Raw genomic sequence first — 19,121 nt, 5'->3', positions numbered from 1 at the left:
TGACTCGAGGCTTCAACGAGAGGAGGTTGAGGCCAAAGAAACAGGTTAGAAGATTTGGTCTTGGTTGATCATTGTAAGTGCTGGCAGATATGGCAGTGGAATGCTCCTCCTGTGGGATGTGGGATTTCATGGAACCTGATAGTCTCCCTGATGACTACATCCGTAGGAAGTGCAGCAACTCCAGGTCATGAAAAACCATATTAAGGAGCTGGATCTGGAGCTGGATAAACTCAGGATCATCCGAGAGGCAGAGCATTTGATAGATATAATGTTTGAGCAGGTGGTTACACCCAGAGGGCAGAATTCGGGGAGTGGATGGGTGAACACTGAGAGAGGTAAAGTGAAAAGGAAGTCAGTACAGGGTCCCCCTGTGGCCATTCTCCTCAGTAACAGTTATACCCCTGTGGATACTGCTGAGGTGGGGGGGGGGGTGGTGACCTATCTGGGCAAGGCAGCAGCAGCCAGAACCATAGCACTGTGGTCGGCTCTGAGCCTCAGAAGGGCAGGCTGAAGTCAGGCGGAGCAGTAGTCATAGGGGACTCGATAGTTAGGGGGACAGATAGGAGATTCTGTGGCAGCAAAAGAGACACCAGGATAGTGTGTTGCCTCCTGGATGTCTCTGAGTGGTTGCAGAATATTCTTGAAGGGGAGGGTGAGCAGCCAGAGGTTGTGGTACATATTGGTATCAATGACAGAGGCAGGAGAGGGGTAGAGGTCCTGCGCGGTAAGTTTAAGGAGTTAGGAAGGAGGCTGAAGAGCAGGATCTCCAAGATGGTAATTTCTGGATTATTCCCAGTGCCACGAGCTAGTGAAGGTCAGAACAGGAAGATAGCACAGACGAGTGAGTGGCTGAGCAGATGGTGCAGGGGCAGGGTTTCCAGTTCTTGGTCATTGGAACCTTTTCTGGGGAAGGGGTGACCTGTACAAGTGGGATGGGTTGCACCTGAATGGGAGGGGAACCAATATCCTGGGAGGGAGGTTTGCTGATGCAATTGGGGAGGGTTTAATCTAGATTTGCAGTGGGGGGGAAGGTGTGGGGTGGTTGGCACACAATTAGTGACAGCTTGTAGGGAGCTTATGAAGAAGGGCAGGCAGATGTTAGAGCAAAGAAGCACTCAGCCAGATGGTTTGAGATGTGTCTATTTTAACGTAAGGAGAATCATAAACAAGGAGGATGAATTAGAACATGGATCAATGACATTGTGGCCATTACAGAGACTTGGAAGTCACGGGGCAGAAATGGCTGCTAAGTGTGCCAGGCTTTAGATGTTTCAAAAAGAACAGGAAAGAGGCAGAAGAGGTGGGGGATTGGCATGCTAATCAGAGATAGTGTCACAGCTGAAGAAAAGGAAGAAGTCATGGAGGGATTGTCTACTGAATCATTGTGGGTGGAAGTCAGAAACAGGAAGAGGGCAATAACTCTGGGTGTTTTTTATAGACCGCCCCCCCAATAGTAACAGAGACATCAGGGGAGGCAGATTCTGAAACAGTGTAATAATAATAATAATAGGGTTGTTGTGCTGGGAGATTTTAACTTTCCTAGTACTGACTGGCATCTCCTTAGAGCAACGGGTTTAGATGGGGTGGAGTTTGTTAGGTGTGTTCAGGAAGGTTCCCTGACACAATATGTAGATAAGCCTACTAGAGACGAGACTGGTATTGGGAAATGAACCTGGTCAGGTGGGTGAGCATTTTGGAGGTGGTGATCACAACTCTATCTCCTTCACCATAGCACTGGAGAAGGATCGGAGCAGACAATTTGGGAAAACATTTAATTGGGGTGGGGGAAATATGATGCTATTAGGCAGGAACTTGGGAGCAGATGTTCACAGGGAAATGCACGGCAGAATGTGCCAAATGTTCAGGGAATATTTGTATGATATTCTGCATATGTATGGTCCATTGAGGCAGGGAAAGGATGGTAGGGTAAAAGAACCATGGTGTACAAAGGATGTGGAAAATCTAGTTAAGAAGAAAAGAAAAGTTTACAAAAGGTTCAAGAAACTAGGTACTGTAAGAGCTCTAGAAAATTACAAGGGTGCCAGGAAGGAGCTCAAGAATGAAACTAGGAGAGCTAGAAGGGGCCATGAGAAGGTCTTGGTGTGCACGATTAAGGAAAACGCCAAGGCATTCTGCAAGTATGTGAAGAGCAAGAGGATGAGCCATGTGAGAATAGGACCAATCAGGTGCGATAGTAGAAATGTGTGCATGGAGCTGGAGGAGGTAGTGGAGGTACTTAATGAATACTTTGCTTCAGTATTCACCGGGGACAAGGACCTTGGCAATTGTGGGGATAACTTACAGCAGACTGAAACGCTTGAATGTATAGACATTAAGAAAGAGGATGTTCTGGAGCTTTTGAAAGGTATTAAGTCACTGGGACCGGATGAGGTATAGCCGAGGCTACTGTGGGAGGCGAAAGAGGAGAATGCAGAGCCTCTGGTGATGATCTTTGCATTGTCAGTAGGGATGGGGGAAGTACGAGAGGATTGGAAGGTTGCAAACATTGTTCCCTTGTTCAAGAAAGGGAGTCGAGATAACCAAGGAAATTATAGATCAGTGAGTCTTAATTCAGTCGTGGGCAAGTTAGACCATAAGACAAAGGAGCAGAAATAGGCCATTCGGCCCATCGAGTCTGCTCCGCCATTTTATCATGAGCTAATCCATTCTCCTATTTAGTCCCACTCCCCTGCCTTCTCACCATAACCTTTGATGCCTTGGCTACTCAGATACCTATCAATCTCTGCCTTAAATACACCCAATGACTTGGCCTCCACTGCTGCCCGTGGCAACAAATTCCATAGATTCACATTGACTAAAAAAATTTCTTCGCATTTCTGTTCTGAATGGGTGCCCTTCAACCCTTAAGTCATGCCCTCTCGTACTAGACTCCCCCATCATGGGAAACAACTTTGCCACATTCACTCTGTCCATGCCTTTTAACATTTGAAATGTTTCTATGAGGTCTCCCCTCATTCTTCGAAACTCCAAGGAATACAGTCCAAGAGCGGACAAACGTTCCTCATATGTTAACCCTCTCATTCCTGGAATCACTCTAGTGAATCTTCTCTGTTGTTGGAGAAGATCCTGAGAAGCAGAATTGATGAGCATTTGGAGAGACATAATCTGATTAGGGATAGTCAGCACGGCTTTGTCAAGGGCAGGTCATGCCCTATGAACCTGATTGAATTCTTTGAAGATGTAAAAAAACACATTGATGAAGGTAGAGCAGCGGATGTAGTGTATATGGATTTCAGTAAGGCATTTGATAAGGTTCCCCATGTTAGGCTCATTCAGAAAGTAAGGAGGCATGGGATCCAAGGAGACTTTGCTTTGTGGATCCAGAATTGGCTTACCCACAGAAGGCAAAGGGTGGTTGTAGATGGATCATATTCTGCATGGAGGTCGGTGACCAGTGGTGTTCTGCAGGGATCTGTTCTGGGACCCCTCCTCTTTGTGATTTTTATAAATGACCTGGATGAGGAAGTAGAAGGGTGGGTTAGTAAGTTTGATGATACAAGAGTTGTGGGTGATGTGGGTAGTCTGGAGGGTTGTCAGAGGTTACATTGGGACTTCGATAGGATGCAGAACTGGGCTGAGAAATGGCAGATGGAGTTCAACCCAGGGAAGTGTGAAGTGGTTCATTTCAGTAGGTCAAATTTGAAGAAAGAATATAACATTAATGGTAAGACTTTTGGCAGTGTGGAGGATCAGAGAGATCTTGGAGTCTGTGTCCTTGGGACACTCAAAGCTGCTGCATAGGTTGATAGTGTTGTTAAGAAGGCATATGGTGTTTTGGCCTTCATCAACCGTGGGATCGAGTTCAAGAGCCAGGAAGTAATGTTACAGGTATAAAAGACCTTAGTTAGACCCCAGTTTGAGTACTGTGCTCAGTTCTGGTCACCTCACTACAGGAAGGATGTGGATACTATAGAGGACAGGAAGGATGTGGATACTATAGAGTAGTGCAGAGGAGATTTACAAGGATGTTGCCTGGATTGGGGAGCATGCCTTATGAGAATAGGTTGAGTGAACGCGGCCTTTTTTTCCTTGGAGCGATGGAGGATGAGGGGTAACCTGATAGAGGTGTATAAGATGATGAGGAGCGTTGATCTTGTGGCTAGCCAGAGGCTTTTTCCCAGGGCTTAAATGGCTAACATGATGGGGCATGGTTTTAAGGTGCTTGGAAATAGGTACTGAGGGGATGTCTGGGGTATGTTTTTCACACAGAGAGTGGTGGGTGCGTGGAATGCACTGCCAACGATGATGGTGGAGGCAGATACAACAGTGTCTTTTAAGAAACTCTTAGGTAGGTACATGGAGCTTAGAAAAATAGAGGGCTATGCAGTAGGGAAATTCTAGGCAGTTTCTAGAGTAGGTTACATGGTCAGTACAAGATTGTGGGCCGAATGGCCTGTAATGTGCTGTAGATTTCTATGTTCTATGTTCTAAATCTCCTCTGCACCCTCTCTAAAGCTTCCACATCCTTCCTATAATGAGATGACTAGAACTGAACACAATATTCCAAGTGCGGTCCAACCGGGGTTTTGTAGAGCTGTAACGTTACCCTATGGATCTTTGAAAATTATAATAGGAATTAATCTCCACTGTTGCCCCTGGAGGTGCATTCCGGATCTTCTCTACTCACTGCGTGAAGAACAGAAAAAAACAAAATCTCCTTACGTTGTTTTCCGTTCTTTCACAGAGAGCTTTCATTTTCTACTTCTGATCGATGATTCTGTCAAAAGGAAGTTTCTCTCCTTCTCTTCCATATTGATACCATGTGATTTTGAAAGATTCCCCCTTCACTATCTCTATTCCAGAGGAACGATCCCAGTCACTGCGGGTAACCAAAGTCTCCAGCTCTGGACCAATTTTACTGATCTACAAAATTTAATATCTCAGTCACTGTAAACAATTTAAAACACTTTTTATAATGCTTTTACATTAAATACATGCTGGTATTTATGTACGTTTTATCCCATATCTGTAATTTAACCTTTAGCTTTATTTTTCTATAATTTGTTATTCATCATAATGTTGTTTTTTGTTGCATGTCACTTCCTGACCAACACACCACAGCAAATTCCTTTATGGTGAATAAAGTTGATCCTGGATCTGTCACTAAGTCTTTTCAGCATGCTCTCTAATGCATTTCTGAAGTGCGATGTCCAGAACTGGCGACAACTCCAATTGTTGCTGAGCCGATATTTAATGTCTCTAAATGTAAACTCATAATTCCATTTGCTCCCTTCACCACATCTTCAAGGTGCTCTGCTGCTTTCAATCAACCTCCAGATCTCACCACTGTTGTTGCTCTTGTCAAATCAAGCTCTCTAGTTTATAGCCATAGAGTCATCAAACACTACTACACAGAAACAGGCCCTTCAGCCCATTTGGTCTGTGCCAAACCATCAATCTGCCTTGTCCCATTGACCAGCACCCAGACCATAGCCTCCCATGCATTTACCTATCAAAGTTCATCTGAAATGTTTGAAATTGATCCAGCACTTGTGTTGACAGCTCATTCCACACTCTCAGCACCTTGACGGAAGAAATTCTCATTTGTATTCCCCTCAAATATTTCACCTTTCACCCTTAACCCATGACCTCTAGTTGTAGTCTTGCCCAGCCTTAGTGGAAAAAGCCTGCTGCATTTACCTTTGGTGGTTCATTTTGTTAGGTCAAATATGATGGCAGAATATATCTGCAGAATCTCTCATGTTTGTCTTAAGTATTTTTCATATTGCAGTTTGTGTCCTCGGTTCTATTGGTTCCATCCTCATTCTTTTATTTTGCACCTTCGTCAATTTTGTCACTTACTCCACCCTGCTAAAGACCTTATTTGTGTTCCTTCCTTTCCTTCTCGCTCTGCAGCTTAAACGTTTTTGATCTGTAAAATTGTACAGTTTAGACATTCTGCAGGGTGCCAACTCATTCTTATTGGGTGACTTCTCCAGCAAGGGCTAAGGGCACATCAATGCTTGCTTGAGGAATCAGTGCATTTCTGGGATTCAATTCAAAGTAAATTTATTCTCAGGGTATGTATAACTCACCATATACTACCCTGAGATCCATTTTCTTGTAGGCATTCACTGTAGAACAAAGAGGTAGAATAGAATCAGTGAAAATCTCCACACGAGCAAAGACTGACAAACTGTACAAATACAAATAAGTCGGTAAATTGTAACAGGGGTGGCTGCCAGGCTGAGTTTGATCCAGGTTGTTATGATGAAGTTCTGTATCTTTCACCAGTGGACTCCCAGGAGAGGCTTAGACCATGTAGAACCAAGTGCAAAGGAAACCAGAGACAAGGATAGAGTTGAACAAAGAATCTTCACTTGTGGATTGGTGAGGACTCAGTTATCACCACACACAGGGCAGGTTAACTCAAGACTGAACAACGACAAACAAGGGAGGAACTTAAATAAAGAAATAAAACAAGGCAAGGTGCACTGATAACTAAAATGAGACACAGGTGAAGATAACCAGCTAGTATTCAGGGCAGGAGGAGCATTGGAGCCTGGAGATTGGTGCCCCTTGGCGTTCAGACCAAAGCACGACATAGATAAGTAATGCTGAGAACACGAGTTGTAGAGTCCTTGAAAGTGAGTCCATCGTGAACCTGTGTATTCCGTTCAGTGCTGAGGTGTATGAAGTTATCCACACTGGTTCAGAGTCTGTTCGTTCAGGGGTAATAACCATTCCTGAATGTGGTGGTGTGGAACCTAAGGCTCCTGTGCCTAGTTCCTGGTGGTAGCAGTGAGAATAAAGCATGTCGTGGGTGGTGGGGATTCTGGATGTGCTCTGGTGGAAAGCTTTCTGGATGCCATGCTGGCGCTGTAGAGTCCAGAGGAACATCTGGCGATGAAAGAAAAAAGGCCACAGTCAAAGCTGGTAATGTGGCAGCAGAAGTGAGCAGCAGATGTGATACCCTCTGCTGCAAATGGCTTAATGCATGCATGGTGGCACAGGGGTTAGTACAATGCTTTACCGTGTCAGCAGTCAGGTTCAACTTCCACCAGTGTCTATAAGAAGTTTATATGTTCGGTTTCCTCTGGGGGCTCCAGCTTCCTCCCACATTCCAAAGGTGTATAGGTGAGGGTTAAAAAGTTGTGGGCATGCCATGTTGGTGTCAAAAGCACAGAGACAGTTGTGGGCTACCCCCAGCACAATCCTCAGACTGTGTTGGTCATTAACACAAAATGTTGCATTTCACTATGTTTTGATGTACATGTGACAAATAAAGCTAATCTTTAATATTTATCTTCTCTGTGCTGTACCTGGCTGCAAGATTCAGCCTCTGGTGTTGTCCAGTGGCTTCCCCTCCCACACCCACCCCTTCTCACTAGACTTGGGGCTTCTTGAACTCAGTTGTCTCATCTGTTTGATGATCCCAGATGTCTTAGAATGATTTCAGTGTTCTGTGTCTGTTAGTGCTTTTGGCATCAGTGAGCAATGGTGATATGTGGATACATGGTGACACTTGCGGGCTGCCCCAGCACATCCTTGGACTGTGAGGGTTGTTGATGCAGATGACACATTTCTCTGTATGTTTTGATGTACATGTAACAAATAAAGCTAATCTTTACTAACCTGAGTGCAGAATCACATTCATCAGTTTCTGGATGTACAGTTCTCTCAATCTGCTCGCTTAGCCCTACTGTGATGTCACCTCCATCCCCACACCCTCAGCCCATCCCCATCGCTAATTCATGTCCCCAATTCCTCAGCCATCCCAGAGGAACAACCCCATCATTATGTGAGGTCTTGCCTTCTCCCATAGTCACAAATGTTCCCCTTTGATCCAGAATCATTATCACTATCTTATATGACTTTAAATTTGTGGCAACGGTATAGTGTAAAGACATAAAATTAATATCAATTACAAAATAACCAAACAGTGCAAATAAAAGGAGTAGTGAGGTAGTATTCATGGGTTCATGGACTATTCAGAAATTGGATGGCAGAGGTGAAGAAGCTGTTCCTGAATCGTTGAGGCTCACTGAATCTCTTCCGGACAGTAGTAACAAGACGAGGACATGTCCTGGGTGATGGATACCACCTACTTGAGGCATCACCTTTTGAAAATGTCTTCAGCGGTGGGGAGGCTTGTGCTGTGATTGAGCTGGTGAGCTTACAAACCTCCAAGGGCATTTGTGATCCTCTGGATTTGAGTCTCCATATCCAGCCGCATCGTGTGGCGTTACATGCTCTCATTGGAGAGATACCAGAAAAGCAGGATGAGGAAGGGAGCAGGTGGTTTTCCTGGAGCATTGCTGGCTCTCAAAGTGCATGATAGAAAATGGGGTTTGCCAGCATTATGGTGGAAGTCATCTACATCACCTAGCTATCTTGGTGCAACTCACAAAGTTGTCTGACCTCTGAAAGTTAACAGCAAATGCAAGGCACACAGATTTCCAACCAGTGCCTTTCAAATCCCAAAAACCATCAACCATTCCAACTGGTGCCCTCCATCTCCCAAAATCTTTCAACCATTCCAAATAGTAAACCTCCATCTTCCAAAGATCTTAAACTATTCCATCCGATGTTCTCCATCTCCCAAAGACCTTCAAACATTCCAAATAGTGCCCTCCATCTCCCAATCACTTTCAACCATTCCAAATGGTAAACCTCCATCTTCCAAAGATCTTAAACCATTCCATCCGATGTTCTTCATCTCCCAAAGACCTTCAAACATTCCAAATAGTGCCCTCCATCTCCCAAAGACCCTCAACCATTTCAATTGGTGCCCTCGATTTTCTAAAGGCCTTCAACCATTCCATTTGGGGCACTTCCATCTCCAAAGGATCTTCAACTGTTCCAACTGCTGCCCTCCAGCTCCCAAAGATCTTCAACCATTCCAGCTGCTGCCCTCCATCTCCCAAAGATCTTCAACCATTCCAGCTGCTGCCCTCCATCTCCAAAGGACTTTCGACCATTCCAGCTGCTGCCCTCCATCTCCCAAAGATCTTCAACCATTCCATTTGGTGCACTCCATCTCCAAAGGACTTTCGACCATTCTAACTGGCGCCCTCCATCTCCCAAGTCCTTCAACCAACCTGTAGCAATAGGATGACTTGATGTACAACATCAACATAACATCTTCACTCTGATACTTAATGCCTTCAATCTCTTATAAAGTTGGACCATACTCTCTATGCTCTTGTTCTTAATGAACAAAGGCCAGTATTCTCTATGCCTTCCTAACCATGTTATCTACCTATGATGCCATCTTCAAGGATCTTTGAACTTGCATACCAGAATCCCTCTTTTCCTTGATACTCATGACCTTACCATAGAAACATAGAAAACCTACAACACAATACAGGCCCTTCGGCCCACAAAGCTGTGCCGAACATGTCCCTACCTTAGAACTATCTCGGCTTTATTCTCTATTCTCTACCTTAGAACTATCTCGGCTTTATCTCTATTTTTCTAAGCTCCATGTAGCCATTCAAGAGTCTCTATCATTGTTGCCTCCACCACCGCCGCCGGCAGCCCATTCCACGCACCCATCACTCTGCGTAAAAAACTTACCCTTGACGTCTCCTCTGTACCTACTTCCAAGTACCTTAAAACTATGCCCTCTCATGCTAGCCATTTAAGCCCTGGGGAAAAGCCTCTGACTATCCACACGATCAATGCCTCTCATTATCTTGTACACCTCTATCAGGTCACCTGTCATCCTCCATCGCTCCAAGGAGAAAAGGCCGAGTTCACTCAACCTATTCTCATAAGGCATGCTCCCCAATCCAGGCAACATCCTTGTAAATCTCTTCTGCACCCTTTCTATGGTTTCCACGTCCTTCCTGTAGTGAGGCAAACAGAACTGAGCACAGTACTCCAAGTGGGGTCTGACCAGGGTCCTATATAGCTGCAACATTACCTCTTGGCTCTTAAACTCAATCCCACGGTCGATGAAGGCCAATGCACTATATGCCTTCTTAAGCACAGAGTCAACCTGCGTAGCAGCTTTGAGTGTCCTATGGACTTGGACCCCAGGATCCCTCTGATCCTCCACACTGCCAAGAGTCTTACCATTAATGCTATATTGTACCATCATACTTGACCTACCAAAATGAACCACCTCACACTTATCTGGGTTGAACTCCATCTGTCACTTCTCAGCCCAGTTTTGCATCTTATCAATGTCCTGTTGTAACCTCTGACAGCCCTCCATACTATCCACAACACCCCCAACCTTTGTGTCATCAGCAAATTTACTAACCCATCCCTTCACTTCCTTATCTAGGTCATTTATAAAATCACGAAGAGTAGGGTTCCCAGAACAGATCCCTGAGGCACATCACTGGTCACCGGCTTCCATGTAGAATATGACCCGTTTACAACCATTCTTTGCCTTCTGTGGGCAAGCCAGTTCTGGATCCACGAAGCAATGTCCCCTTGGATCCCATGCCTCCTTACTTTCTCAATAAGCCTTGCATGGGGTACCTTATCAAATGTAGAAGGTCACTCAGAACGGCACAATCAACTAATTCTGAAATAAGATCATAAGGCATAGGGCATTTGACCCATTGAGTCTGCTCAACCATTTTATCATGGTTGATTAATTATCCCTCTCAACCCCATTCTCCTACTCCCCGTAACCTTTAACATCCTTACTAATCAGGAACTTATCAATTTCTGCTTTAAATATACTCAATGACTTGGGCTCCACAACCATCTGTGGCAATGAACGTCATATATAGTGGTTTTAAACTGTATACTAATTATTTAATATATAACATTTTCAGGTTGAGAACTTCTGCCCAATGCTTCCAGAAAGAATAAAAAATGTTGCTGCTGCTAATGTCTTAAAGCCTAAGGTGAGAGAAATTAATTGTTAATGTTTGTTTAAAAGATAACATTTTTTGATTCCAGTTGGTATATATCCTTTCTGTAAAATATTCACATTACAAAGGACACACAGAAATGTCTCGGTTCTCATGTCTATTTATAAACAAAGTAAATGTCTCATAGTGTCACACACAAAAAGCTGGAGGAACTCAGCAGGTCAGGCACATCCACAGAAAGGAATAAGCAGTTGTCATTTTGGACCGAATCCCTTCATCAGGTCAACTGTGTCGTCTGTCCCATAGATGCTGGCTGACTTGTTGAGTTCCACCAACACTTTGTGCGTCTTATTCCACATCTCCAGCATCTGCAGAATCTCTGGTGTTTATGTGGAAGGAAGGGGCAGATAGGTCAGCATCTGTGGACTGTGAAACAGTCAACATCTCAGGTATGCAACCTTTAATCAGAACTGGGCAGTTCACAGACTCGAAGTCATGACTTCCTCTATCCACATATGTTGTCGTCCTTGCTGAATGTTTCCTGCATTTTCAGTTTGAATACTGAACAATGGGGCCCAGATCACAGGATCCCAGCAAAATGTTTTCCTGGATAATGTTGCTTTTGTACAAAGCAGCTATAGGTGCTGCCTGACCTGCCAAGATACTCTGCACTGGCTCCTTAACCCCTTTCCCCTTCCTAACTGTTACCCAGTTTCCTGTGTCCTGCAGCTTAGTTGTAACTACCTCTCTATATGTCCAATCTATCACACCCTCAGCCTCCTGAATGATCCTGAGTTCATCCGGTTCCAGCTTCAACTCCTTCACACAGTTTGTTAGAAGCTGCAGCTGGATGTACTTCTAGCAGTTGTAGTCGTCAGGGTCACTGGAGGTCTCCCTGCCTTCTCACATCCCACAAGAAGAGAATTCAACTGTCCTGCCTAACGTCTCTACTGTCCTGGCTGGGCAGATTGAAATTGAAATTGAGATATCTTTTTTGTCATTGCATTGTAGAATTTGTTAATGCATCAATACAGTGAAAATGAGTTTGCAACTCTCGTACTCAATGCTATAAAACAACAAATAAAATAAAGAAACAATAAATAAAATCAAGTAACCAGCAATGTCCAGCAGTACAAAAGCGCAACTCAGATGCATAACAGCCATAAAACCAGGATTAAAGTAGCAATATAACAAATTTATGGATGATAGAAAGAAGGGAAGGAAAAAAAGCCTAACCTCGAGCTTTTCTTTTCTTTTCAATCTGTGACTGAAGCCTCTCTTCATAGAAACCTCGAAGAGCTGAAGCCTCAAGATCACCGCCCTGACTCTGTCCCCTCCGGATGGCTGATGCGCTCACCCCTCCCTTCCTCTCATTTGCTTTTGTTAATCAATCCCAAATGCCAATCAGTTGCTGGTCAAACTCTATTTTGCTCTAGCGACCTGCTGCTCCCTTTTCTACTTGGGCACTGGACCTGAGTGAAATCCCCTTCTCTCAAAACTTCTGATGTCTGGATTGGTCACTCGTCAAAGCTCTTTTTAGTATGACATTAGTCTGATGTATAATCGATAGAATAGTCAAACAGGAAAATATCAACAAGTGCTTTATTCCTAATTTAGGCCATCTTGAGGTTGAGAATGCTCAGCTTATGAACACCTCGACATATAAACGAGATCCCATAAATTATTAAATTCAAATTCATCTACAGTTGTCATTTCAATGGGAGAACTAATTTTCTCTGTCTCCAAAATGTGTTCACCCTTCTCAGCTTTGTGTGTTTTCATTGCTGATCATTCCACTCTGGTTACCAGAGAGTCGATTTTGAGTATCGGAGTAATATGGCAGGGAACAGCCCTTTGGCCCAACTGATCCATGCTGACCACAGCATTCTCGCTGAAAGTCCCTTACTTTCAGACCTACGACAAAATCAAATTTCTACGGACATCTGTGAGAGCAAAAGCTTTTAATAACCCAGGCCAGGCTCTGCACATATGAAAACACTCTGTATTGATTTGTGATAGTTCCACTGCAATTCTGCAAGGTGAAAGAGATATCTGATGGAATTTTTTTCTCTAGTGAAGATGTCTGAAAAATTACTTGTGACAAGTTAGTTAGCTTAGTCTTCAGACTTATCTACAAATTGGATTTTTTAAGATGATAAACAAAGATAAATCCCATTTGACAGTAACAAGAGGGGTTATGTGATTTCCTGCTGTTGTAACTCGGAGCCAACAATAAAATCCAGACAACAATAAATTCTTCAGAAGCAGAATTAGGCCATTCAGCCCAACAAATCTGAAGAGACATCCTTCTATTCTGAGGCTGTGCCCTCTGGTCCTAGACTCCGCCACTACAGGAAACATCCGTTCCACGTCTACTCTATTTAGGCCTTTCAATATTTGATAGCTTTCAATTAGATGCTCCTCCTAAACTCCAGTAAGCACAGGTCCAGAGCCATCAGGCACTCATTATGAATTAAATCCTTTCATTCCAGGGATAATTCTCATGAACCTCCTCTAGACCCTCTCCAAAATTGTTCACAATACTCCAAGTGCAGTCTGACCAATAAATCTATTCAAGCTGCTAAGCTATCGATGAGTGTGAATAACATAGACCCACTGGGCTGAATTTGCCTCAGAACCATGCATTAAGGTTGGTTTTTAGCATTGGTTGGTATGAAGTTATGCATCTTAGACTATGACAGCTGGCCATTTCTTTTCAGCCCACATGGCAAGTGGAAAGGGGAGGTGGCTTCTTTTACCAACAGCTATGCCAAGAAAATCTTGAACTGAGATGATTTGCATTTATCCTCACCTTGTTAAGCATTTCAGCACCTTCTGGGAAATAATGGAGGAATGTATGTTGGATTGAGTTCCACGGACATTGGCAACCCATCATGTAACTCAAGATGTCCAGCATAGTCATAGAACACTACAATACAGAAACAGGCCTCTCAGCCCATCTAGTCTGTGCTGAACAATTTATCTGCCTAGTCCCATCAAGCTGCACCCAGACCATAGCCCTCCATACCCCTAACGTCCATGTAGCTACCCAAATTTCTCTTGAACATTGAAATCAAACCTGCATCCACCCCTTGTGCAGGCAGCTTATTCCACACTCTCACCACCCTCTGAGTGGTTCCCCCTCATGCTCCCCTTAAACATTTCACCCTTCACCCTTAATCCATGACCTCTAATTCTAGTGTCACCCAACCTCAGTGGAAAAAGACTGCTTGCATTTAACTCATCAATATCCTTCATGACTTTGTATACATCTATCAAACATCTACTCATTCTCCTGTGATATATGTCCTAACCTATTCAACCATTCCCTATATCTCATGTTCTCAAGTCCTGGCAACATCCTTGTAAATTTTCTCTGCATTTTTTTAATCTTATTGGCATATTTCCTGTAGGTAGAAGACAAAATCTGCACACAATACTCCAAATTAGGCCTCACCACTGTCTTATATGTCCCGCTTGGTGGCGCAATAATATCAGCGCCGGACTCCAGAGTGAAGGTTTCCGAGTTTGAATCCAAATCGGGTTCAGCATCGAGCTAGCAACTTGGCCTCATAAAAGCAAGAATAGCTTGCTAAGGAAATACCGATATGACAGTACCCCGATAACTCCACTGCCGAGTTAAGGGCTATTCTTCTTCTTCTTCTTCTTCTTCTGCTGTCTTATATAACATCTCATCTCCTGTACTCAATACTTTGAGTTATTGAAGGCCAATATGCCAAAAGCTTTCTTTACGACTCTTCACTTTCAATGGATTTTGGTTCTATGTTCCCTGATCCCTCTTTTCTACCACACACCTCAATGTCCTACCACTCACTGTTTAAGACCTACCCCGGTTTGTCCTCCCAAAGTGTAAAACCTCACACCTGTTTGCATTAAATTCCATCCAACATTTTTCAACCCATTTTTCCAGCTGATCCAGATCCCTCTGCAACTGAGTGACTGAACCTTCCTGACCAACCTTCCACGTGGGACTTTGTCAAAGGTCTTCCTAAAGTCCATGTAGACAACATCCACTGCCTTGCCTTCAGTCACCTTCCTGGTAACTTCCTCAAAAAACTATAAGATTGGTTAGACACGACTTACCATGCACAAAGCCACACTGACTATCCCTAATCAGTCCCTTACTATTCAAATACTCATATATCCAGTCCCTTAGAATACCTTCCAATAACTTTCCCACTACCGATGTCAGGCTGACTGGCCTATAATTTACTGGCTTATTCGTAGAGCATTTTTAAATACTGGAACAACTATGGCTATTCTCCAATTCTCCAAAACCTCACCTGTCCTTAAGAATAATTTAAGTATTTCTGCTAGGGCCCCTGCAAGTTCTGCAGTAGTCTCCCTCAAGGTCCAGGGGAACACCTTGTCAGGGCCTGGGGATTTATCCACCCTAATTTGCCTCAAGACGGTAAATGTCTCCTCCTCGGTAATCTGTATAGGGTCCATAACTCGCTGCTGCTTTGCTTCACATCTATAGTCTCTGTGTCTGTCTTCTGAGTAAATGTAGATGCAAAAAATCCACTTAAGTTATCCCCTGTCTCTTTTAGCTCCTTGCATAGATTATCATTCTGATCCTCCAGAGGAATGATTTTGTCCCTCGCAATCCTTTTGCTATTAATATGTCTGCAGAAGCTCTTAGGATTCTCCTTCACCTTGTTTACTAGAGCAACCTCATGTCTTCTCTCAGTCATCCTAATTTCTTTCTTAAGTGCTGTCTTGCATTTCTTATACTCCTCAAGTATCTTATTTGTTCCTACCTGCCTATACCTATGCACCTTCTTCTATTTTCTTAACCAGGGCCTCAATATCTCCCAGAAATCAACGTTCCCTAAGCATGTTATCCTTCCCTTTTATTTGAACAGCAACTTAAAAACTCTGTGCTCTCAAATTTTGCTTTTGAAGTCCTCCCACTTTCCAAGTACACCCTTGCAAGAAAACAACCTGTCCCAATCCACACTTGCCAGATCCTTTCAGATGCCATCAAAATTGGTCTTTCTCCATCTTAGAAGCCAAGGACCAGATCATTATTACCTTGAAACTAATGACATTATGATCACTAGATGCAAAGTGTTCCCCTACACAAGCCTCTGTCACCTGTCCTGTCTCATTCCCGAAAAGAAGATCTAGTGTCATACTCTATGTAGCCAGGATTTCTATGTACTGATTAGAGAAACTTTCCTGAACATACTTGACAAACTCTTCCCCATTCAGCCCTTTTACAGTTTGGAAGTCCCAGTCAATATATCAGTGGCAGTCAGCATCTGCAGAATATCTTGTGTTTATGTTATTGAACGGATAGATTTTCTCTGTCTTGTTGGGTTCTGGGCAATACCCTTGAATGCAAGGTGGCTTTTTTTTAAAGGCAGGTTTGAACACTGAGTTCCTTTGGTTCTATCGAATGCTGACATGAAATGTGTCAGAGAACATTTGGGTATACGTAGTTGCACTGTTGCTGGGTAAAGGAAACGAACCACCACTGCCTCGTCGTTGGTAATTGTACATCTGACTTCACAACACTTTTAATATATGGTTCACAATTCTGATTATTATGTTTGTTGCAAGGCTAAAATATTAAGCAGCCTGGATGGTTTACTAGCAACACTGGCTGAGCGTGAAGAACTTCTGTGGATAAAACTGAGAATAGAGAGAATGAATGAGAAATGGATAGCGGCTGTGAAAGCATTGGCGAAGAAATATAATCTGCAAGATCGACCACAGAAAAAGGTATTAAAGCTATTAAGGCATCTTCTTAAATTTTGTAAAAGTATTTATTTCAAAACTGAAGTAAAAAATAATAAAGTACAGACATGTTGGTGAAGTTACAATTGCTCCGACTTTATTTAGCTGGGCAGCACGTAGTATAACGGTTAACATGAGACTTCATAGTGAAAGCAACCCGGCTTCAAATCACCCCCACTCCCACCTCCAATCTGTAAGGAGTTCGTACATTCTCCCTGTGACCGTGTGGGTTTCTTCCAGGTGTTCCAGTTTCCTCCCACAGTCCAAAGATGTACGGGTTAGCAGGTTAATTGGTCACACGGGTGTGACTGTGTGGGGTGGGTCTGTAGGCCAGAAAGCCTGTTACCGTACCGTACTGTACGTAAGATAAAAATTTACAATGAAAGATCTTGTCTAGTTTTCTTAAATGGTCAAGACTATTTTAATTTAACTATTTAATATACACATATACTTACTGTAATTGACTTATTTATTGTTTTCTATGTTATCATGTATTGCATTGTACTGCTAGCGCTAAGTTAACAAATCTCACGAGTATGCCGGTGATGTTAAATCTGATTCTGATTCTGATCTCTTGGATGTTAAGCTCCCAACTATGATTTTCTTTCAGCTTCGATTCAGATGCCCACAGCATCCTATCTACTAATCTCTAACTGCACTACAAAGTAATCTACCTTGTTCCATATACTGAGTGCATTCAAATAACATCTTCAGTCCTGTATTCAACACTTCTTGACTTTGGCCCCCTGTTTCTGAATCTGGTATTTTTCTACAGAGGAAAGTGCTTTTCAGTACATAGAACATCAGAGCACCCTTGGGCCACAATGTTGTGCTGACCTCTAACCTACTCTAAGATCAACCTAACCCTTCCCTCCTGCAAGGCCCTCCATTTTTCCCTCACCCTTGTCCCTATCTATAAGTCTCTTAGATGTTCCTAATTTATTTTCCTCGACCACTACACCTGGTAGCACAGTCCAGGCAGTCTGTGTAAAAAAAAAAAGCTACCTCTGACATTCCCCCATCCTTTCCTCAAATCAGCTTAAAATTATGCATCCTCATATTAGCCATTTCCACCCTGGGAAAAAGTCTTTTGCTGTCCACTCGATCGATGCCTCTTACCATCTTGTACACTATCAAATCACCTCTCATCCTCCTTCACTCCAAAGACAAAAGTCCCAGCTTGCTCAACCTATGCTTATATGACATGCTCTTTACTCCAGACAGCACCCGGGTAAATCTCCTCTGCACCGTCTTTAAAGCTTCCACATCCTTCCTATAATGAGGAGACCAGACTTCCAAGTGTAACTTTGTATCATTCTAGTAAACTTTAGCTGTACTGTGAGCAAAGGTGACAGGTTGTGGTTGCTACGATCACAGGGTTGAGCAACAAGCACTTCCCTTTATTGTCTAATATATGCATTTAGACATGGGTAGGATTATGCATTTCATGCATATGAGTGCAGAACCAGCAAAGATGGTAAGAGGAGCGTCTAGAACATGTGAGTATGCTGATGGAGGAGAGTGAGTGAGTTTGAAAGAGGATGAAGATCATAAGACCATAAGATATAGGAGCACAATTTGGCCATATGGCCCATTGAGTCTGTTCTGCCATTCAGTCATGGCTGATCCATTTTCACTTCCTCAGCCCCACTCCCCAAGCTTCTCCCCGTAACCTTTCATGCCATGTCCAATCAAGAACCTATCAAGCTCTGCCTTAAATACACCCAATGACCTGGCCTCCACAGCTGCCTGTGTTAAAAAAATTCCACAAATTCACCATCCTCTGTTTTAAATGGACGTCTCTCTATCCTGAGGCTGTGCCCGCTTGTCCTAAACTCCCCCAGCATGGGAAACATCCTTTCCACATCTACTCTGTCTAGGCCTTTCAAGTTTTGAAAGGTTTTAATGAGATACCCCCCGCTTCCTTATAAACTCCAGTGAGTACAGACCCAAAGCTATCAAACGTTCCTCGTATGATACCCCTTTCATTTCCGGAAGCATCTTTGTGAATCTCCTCTGAACCCTTTCCAATGCCAGCTCATCTTTTCTAAGATGAGGACCCCAAAAGGTGAGGCCTCACCAGTGTCTTATAAAGCCTCAGCATCACATCCCTACTCTTGTATTCCAGACCTCTTGAAATGAATGCTAACATCGCATTTGCCCTCCTCACCACTGACTCAATCTGCAAGTTAACCTTCAGGGTGTTCTGCACAAGGACTCCCAAATCCCTTTGCATCTCAGATTTTTGGATTTTCTCCTTGTTTAGAAAATAGTCCACACATTTATTTCTACTACCAAAGTGCATGACCATGTATTTTCTAACATTGTATTTCATTTGCCACTTTCTTGCCCATTCTCCTAATCTGTCGAGGTCTTTCTGCATCCTACCTGTTTCCTCAATGCTACCTGTCCCTCGACCAATCTTTGTATCATCTGCAAACTTGGCAGCAAAACCATCTATTCAATCATCTAAATCAAGAACTGATCAAGCTCTGCCTTAAATACACCCAACAATGGGTAATGTAGCAGGATCCTCTTTTGAGTCAGTATGGGTGGAAGTCA

The 19,121-nt window shown here is 43.4% G+C and overlaps 1 protein-coding gene across 5 annotated transcripts in view; it reads left to right on the top strand.

Annotated features, from left to right (window-relative positions):
* Window positions 1-19,121, top strand: part of LOC140212379 (alpha-1,6-mannosylglycoprotein 6-beta-N-acetylglucosaminyltransferase A-like) — a 157,319-nt gene that overhangs the window by 68,469 nt on the left and 69,729 nt on the right. For all 5 annotated transcript variants that reach the window (XM_072283104.1, XM_072283106.1, XM_072283103.1 and 2 more), the window contains 2 exons: window positions 10,758-10,829; window positions 16,383-16,544. In XM_072283104.1, coding sequence (XP_072139205.1) covers window positions 10,758-10,829; window positions 16,383-16,544 — 234 coding nt within the window. The remainder of the gene's footprint in view (window positions 1-10,757; window positions 10,830-16,382; window positions 16,545-19,121) is intronic.

This window comes from Mobula birostris, chromosome 19, assembly GCF_030028105.1.
Source record: "Mobula birostris isolate sMobBir1 chromosome 19, sMobBir1.hap1, whole genome shotgun sequence".
In the NCBI taxonomy this organism is placed as follows: domain Eukaryota; kingdom Metazoa; phylum Chordata; class Chondrichthyes; order Myliobatiformes; family Myliobatidae; genus Mobula; species Mobula birostris.
This window is presented reverse-complemented; position numbering and strand designations above follow the sequence as displayed.